The following is a 6,266-nucleotide window of genomic DNA, read 5'->3' on the forward strand; positions in this document are numbered from 1 at the left end:
GCATAGATTTAGGGTGAGAGAGGAAAGATATAAAAGAGACCTAAGGGGCAACTTTTCACGCAGAGGGTGGTACGTGTATGGAATGAGCTGCCAGAGGATGTGGTGGAGGCTGGTACAATTGCAACATTTAAGAGGTATTTGGATGGGTATATGAATAGGAAGGGTTTGGAGGGATATGGGCCAGGTGTTGGCGGGTGGGACTAGATTTGGTTGGGATATCTGGTCGGCATGGACGGGTTGGACCGAAGGGTCTGTTTCCATGCTGGACATCTGTATGACTCTATGATTCTGGGTCTGCCTTTCCATCACAACCTCCATTCCAGTTTATACTCTTCCCACCCCATTCACCAACTCTACTCCCCAATTAATCCCCCACCCACCGCCCCGTGTACACTCTTCCCCCCCTCACTGACTCTACACTCCTATTTAATCCTCCTCTCACTGCTTCGCGTGGCTTTTCGTTTTAAATCAACTTGCTGAGATGGGTTACGTCACATGTCTGGACCAGGGGAACTATTCTGACAATGATGCACAGAATAAGTAGATGGGGAGACAGTGTTAAAGCATTTAAAGAAAGCAAGTGACGGGAAAAAATGGTAAAATGGCAAATTAATGGCTCTTCAGCTGAATGTGCGCAGCTTGTGGAAGAAAATGAATAAATTAATATCACAGAAAGAGGGCGATGGGTCGGATTTTATAGCCATTATGGAGACTTGGTTACAAGGAGGTCAAAGCTGGGGTAGGTACCTTTTCAAAAGGGAAGGCAGGAAGGGAATGTTGGTGGAGGGGGTGGATGCACAGCTTCCTAAGCACTTGGAGATGGAATGAGTACAATGGCAATAAACAATCTTGGATTGGATGATACAGAATGCACATGGGTGTACGTTAGTAATAACAAAGGCTGGAGAGACACTAGCAGGAGTAATCTAAACGTCCTCTGACAGTAGTTATACCAAAGGACAGTACTTCAGGGTTTCAAATAAGTAAAGGTGTTACAATGGCAGTTTTTCAATCCTCTGGGACTTTTACAGAATGTAAAGATTCCTGAAAGATTACTGACAGAGCATCAACAATGCTGCCATTGCATTTCCTGTGACGTAATTCAACTCAGTTGGTTTCCTTCTATGATGTACCTGGTACTGGGCCCAGTGACTCCCTCTTTTCAATTGTTTTCATTATGCTGAAAGCACTCCAATCCAAAATGCTTGGAACTAAGTCAATTCCCAATTTCAGAGTTCTCAGGTTTGTGTAAATTGGAACACACCACAGATACCATGTTGCGGTTGTATAGGTCACTGGTGAGGCCTCTTCTGTAGTACTGTGTCCAGTTCTGAGCACCCTGCTATAGGAAGGATAATATTGAACTGGAGAGGGTTCAGATAAGATTTACCAGGATGTTGCTGGCAGTGGAGGATTTGATGTATAATGATAGGCTGATAGACTGGGACTTATCACTGGAGCATAGGAGGAAGTTGAGGGGTGGCTTTAGAGATGTTTGTAAAATCATGACAGACATGGATAAGGTGATTAGCAAAGTTTTTTTTTCCCTCTGGGGTGGGGGTATCTCAAAACTAGGGGGCATATTTTTAAGGTGAGAGGAGAAAGTTTTAAAGACATGAGGGGCAACTTTTTTTTTAAACACAGAGTGGTTCATGTATGGAATGAATTGCCATTCCATGGAAGTGGTGGATGCAGGTACAGTTACAATATTTCAAAAACTTTTGGATAAGGACATGAATAGGAAAGGATTGGAGGTCAATGGGCCAGGAGCAGGCAGGTGGGACTAGTCTAGTTGGGATTATGATTGGCGTGGACTGGTTAGACTGAAGGGACTGTTTCCCTGCTGTATGATTCTACCTTAAAGCTACTTTCTTTGATATCCCAAGACACATCCCCTCAGGTCCAGGGGATTTATCAGTCTTTAGCCCCATTAGTTTCCCTAGAACTTTTTCTCAAATGATAGTTGCTATGTTTATTTCCTCCTTTATTTAGCCCCTTGTATATTTAGTATTTTTGGAATGGTATTAGTGTCCTATACCATGAAGTATTTATTCAACTCCTCTGCAATTTCCTGGGACCCCAATATTATTTCCCTAGCCTCATTCTCTAAGTGGCCTAAGTTCACTTAGAACTCCTTCAGTATGGAAGCAAGCCAGTTGGCCCATCAAGTCCACACCACCCCTCCAAATAGCATCCCATCCAGACACACCCACCTACCCTATCCCTGTAACCCCTGCATTTCCCATGGCTAATCCATGCAGCCTGCACATTGCTAGACACTATTGGTCAGTTAGCATGTTCAATGCACCAAACCTACTCTTCCTTGGACTGAGGGAGGAAACCCAAGCAGACACGGGGAGAATGTGCAAACTCCACACAGTCGCCCGAGGGTGGAATCGAACCCGGGTCCCTGTTGCTGAGGACCCTGGTGGTCCACTGAGACTGAAACATTGTCTCTGTATAAACAATAATCTTCCAAAGAAATCAAACAAAATATCAGAAAGTGTGCCACCATTTATTCTCTATGAATGAATGAAGGTCTGTCGATCTGTGGGTGTCTCACTGCTGGTTTCTGGAAACAGGTACAAGTCTGAAACTCGATGTCTGCAGGAGAAGCAACCACAATCCTTACCTTTCCTTTCCTTCAGATATTCTGGATCAACCAAGACAACACCATCTGTGGAAGGAAAGAAGGTAATTATCACAATCTACCGCAGAATGCTCAAGGTAATGCTTCTTAAAAAGTGCATTCAGACAGCTACATTTATCTTCCCACATCATTCACACAGCTCTCTTGCACAGATGTAAAAGATGGTAATTATAGTGATAGGTCAGCAACTTTAATCTTCTCCCATAGCCCTTTGTAACTCTCCCTCCATCACTGACTCTACCCACCCCATTTAATCCCCATCCCACATCTCTGTGTACATTCTCCCCCCATCACTGACTCTACCCAACCATTTATTTCCCCCCATAGCCCTGTCTAAACACTCCCTCCCCCCATCATTGACTCTACCTACCCATTTAAATGCAGACGACACTGATAGTTAACTGCCAGTCATCACCTAATGGTGCAAACAGAGTTGACCTGGCGGATTTAAATTTAGACGAAGCTTGGCAGTCAACTTGAAATCATTGCATTCTCCATGACAATGCCTCTACAAATTGGGGAGGAGCAGATATTACTCTAACCTGGTGTGCTGGTCAATATTCATCGCTCAACCCCTAATAGCACATGAGTCATTATTGAGTTGCTGCTCATGTGAGCCCTCTGAGTGCAAAGTGTTTGTCGCGTTACCACAGAGAGTACGCCTGAACAAGGCTCTCACCATCTGTGAAGCACTTTGACACATCGGGAAATCGTGAGATTCTGTTATTCTAGTCTGTGACCCACAGCACCTTTCAGGGGTGTCCCAAGCCTACCCATGTCTAATTGAACACTTTGTCGCCAGAGTGCTGGACCCAAGCTGTCCGTCGCTCTGCACCCAGCAAGATCCCACAAGCAGCAAGGAGGTGAAGGAGTCCCCTTCTGGTCAGGGCTCTTGGGGAATTTGAGCTGTGATACAAAGGGCAGACAGCCTTGGGTCCCTGCGATTTGTCCCATACTATTGTCAAAATCCAGTGAAACCAGCTACCGAATTACAGAATTGTTAGGAAGTAGCAAGAGGCCATTCAGCCCTTAGTGCCTGCACCAGTTCTGCTATCTGGTGTCAACCTTCTGCCTTTTCCCCATATCGCTGCACTCCATTTCTATCCAAGTAACCATCCAATGTCCCTCTCGAAAGCCTCAATTGAACCTGCCTCCACCACATTTCCAGGCAGTGCACTCCATACCCTAACTACTCAATGAACGAAAAAGCTTTTCCCCCCCATCACCCTTGCTTCATTTGCACACCACTTTAATGCTATTCCCTCATGTTCTTGGTTCATTTCACAAGCAGGAACAGCTTCTCCCTATCGACCTTATCCATGGTTTTGAAAATCTCGATCGAATCTCCTCTCAACCTTCTCTTCTTCTAGGAGAACTTTCCCAATTTCTTCAATCTACCCTCAGCATGAAGCTATATTTAATGGTGCTGGAAAAGCTCAGTTGCCTGAGGCTGTTGTGTCCAGAGGGTGGTGGAGACAAACTCCTCGAGTATTTCTCATATTGCCAGTAGATGTTTGACCAACAAGGAAGCTAAAGGATACGGGAAGTTGTCAAAAAAGTGGAGTTGAGACCTCAGTTGGATCTGCTTTGATCTTATTGAAAGGTGGGACAGTTTCGAGGGGCTGAATGGCCTTCTTCGGCTACTATTCCATAGGCTTGTGTGAAGAAGAATCACATCAGATTTGAAACACTAACAAGCTGCCAAACATGTGCGGGTTAAGTGGATTGACTATGTTAACTTGCCCATAGTGCCCAGGGATGTGGAGATTAGGTGGATTGGCCATGGAAAATTGCCCACAGAGGCCAGGGGTATGTAGGTTAGTGGATGATCCATGGATAATGCAGGATTACAGATAATAGGATTATGAGGAGATGGGTTGGGGTGGGATGCTTTTAGGACGGTCAGTGTGGACTCAATGGGCTGAATGGCCTGCTTCCACACTGTAGTGGTTCTAGGACGATGATAAGAGCTCGGATCTCTGTGATTGTCTCAAATCTCCAGCATCTGCAGCATTTTGCTTTGATTAAACAAGGAAAAAACCGGAGATGGATTCCTGGTTTAGTATCCCAAGGGTTTTATTTTTATCGGCTTGGTAAAATGTTGCCCAAGAGTGTACCCATTTTGAGGAATGTTTATATTCTCCATTTCTGCTGGAATACTGTTTGATAATCAAAAGACAAGGATTCTAATGAACAAGTGTAATAGACCAGTGTTTATGAACGTTATTTAAAATGAACAAAGTTGCTCAGTGGAACTTAGAAGAGGAAAGGTGAGCAATTTGAGGGAGGATTTGACCTGGTAGATTCTGAGAGGATGGTGCTCCTCATTGAAGGAGTCAAGGATACAGGTGCACAAGGTTTGTGTAAAGTTCAGGCATTGGTTGCTGTAGTTGTGGGTACATTTGCTGAGCTGGGAAGTCAATTTGCATCTGTGTCATCCCATAGATGACAAGATCCACAAATGTGACTGGGACAACACAATGATAATAGGCTAACCTAAACAGAGGACAGCATGAATTTTTCTAGAGGCATGACACTCAGCCATGGACTCCATCAATAACATATTGTGACCTTGACCCAATATACTGGCAACTACAACAAACAAACGGACGCAGCAGGAACAAAACCAAATACATTCCAGAAGACACAGTATAGCAGCACTTCACAGGAGGCTCCAAAGCGCTGAAGATGTCACCTAGACTGGGGCTGAAATGTCTGCAAATCAACTTCCCAGCTCAGTGAACATACCCACAACTACAGCATTAGGGTACATGCTTTCAAAATCGGGAGTCTCCCACTTATGACAAAGATGAGGAATTTCAGAGATTCATTAGTATTTGGAATTCTCTTCCCCAGACAGCAGTGGAGGCTGGAGGACCATTGAATACATTCAAGGCTGAGTTAGACATGTTTTTGACAGGCAAGGAGTGAAACATCATGGGGGAATGGACAGGAAAGAGTTAAATCCGCACTCCGATCAGTCACGGTTGTGTTCACTGGAACTACAGGCCTTAGAAACACAACTGCTCCAATTTCTTATTGGTCTTGAGACCTGGAATGTGGCAGCCAATGTGGATGCTTAACTCTGCAACATCTCTCAACTTGGGGCTGAGGTGTCACTTTGGAGGTACACACACAGAGACTATTGCTGAGAATGGCCCAAGGTTACCAGGTAGACTGTAGTTATAGAGTCACAGTTATACAGCATGGAAACAGACCCTTCGGTCCAACCAGTCCATGCTGACCATAATCCCAAACCTGCACTTGGTCCATATTCTTCCAAACATTTCTTATTCATACACTTATCTAAATGTCTTTCAAATGTTGTCACTGTACCAGCATCCACCACTTCCTCTGGAAGTTCATTCCCCATATGAAGCATTTCTGTGTAAAAGTGTTGCCCCGCATCTTTTTTATGTCTTTTCTCCTCTTGCCTTAAAAATATGCCCCCTAGTTTTGAATTCGCCACCCTACAGAAAAGGCACATGCCATTCACCTTATCTGTACCCCTCAAGATTTTATAAATCTTTAGAAGGTCACCTCTCAACCTCCTATACTCTAGCGAAAAATGTACCAGCTGATCCAGCCTCTTCTTAAAACTGAACCCCAGCAACAT

The 6,266-nt window shown here is 44.5% G+C and overlaps 1 protein-coding gene across 1 annotated transcript in view; it reads right to left on the minus strand.

Annotated features, from left to right (window-relative positions):
• Nucleotides 1-5,423, minus strand: part of arrb1 (arrestin, beta 1) — a 38,829-nt gene extending 33,406 nt beyond the window's left edge. The window contains exons 1-2 of the mRNA XM_043692724.1: nt 5,399-5,423; nt 2,633-2,677 (exon numbers count right to left, since the gene is read on the minus strand). Coding sequence (XP_043548659.1) covers nt 2,633-2,677; nt 5,399-5,423 — 70 coding nt within the window. The remainder of the gene's footprint in view (nt 1-2,632; nt 2,678-5,398) is intronic.
• Nucleotides 5,424-6,266: the final 843 nt, after the last annotated feature.

Source organism: Chiloscyllium plagiosum, chromosome 6 (genome assembly GCF_004010195.1).
Source record: "Chiloscyllium plagiosum isolate BGI_BamShark_2017 chromosome 6, ASM401019v2, whole genome shotgun sequence".
Lineage (NCBI taxonomy): Eukaryota > Metazoa > Chordata > Chondrichthyes > Orectolobiformes > Hemiscylliidae > Chiloscyllium > Chiloscyllium plagiosum.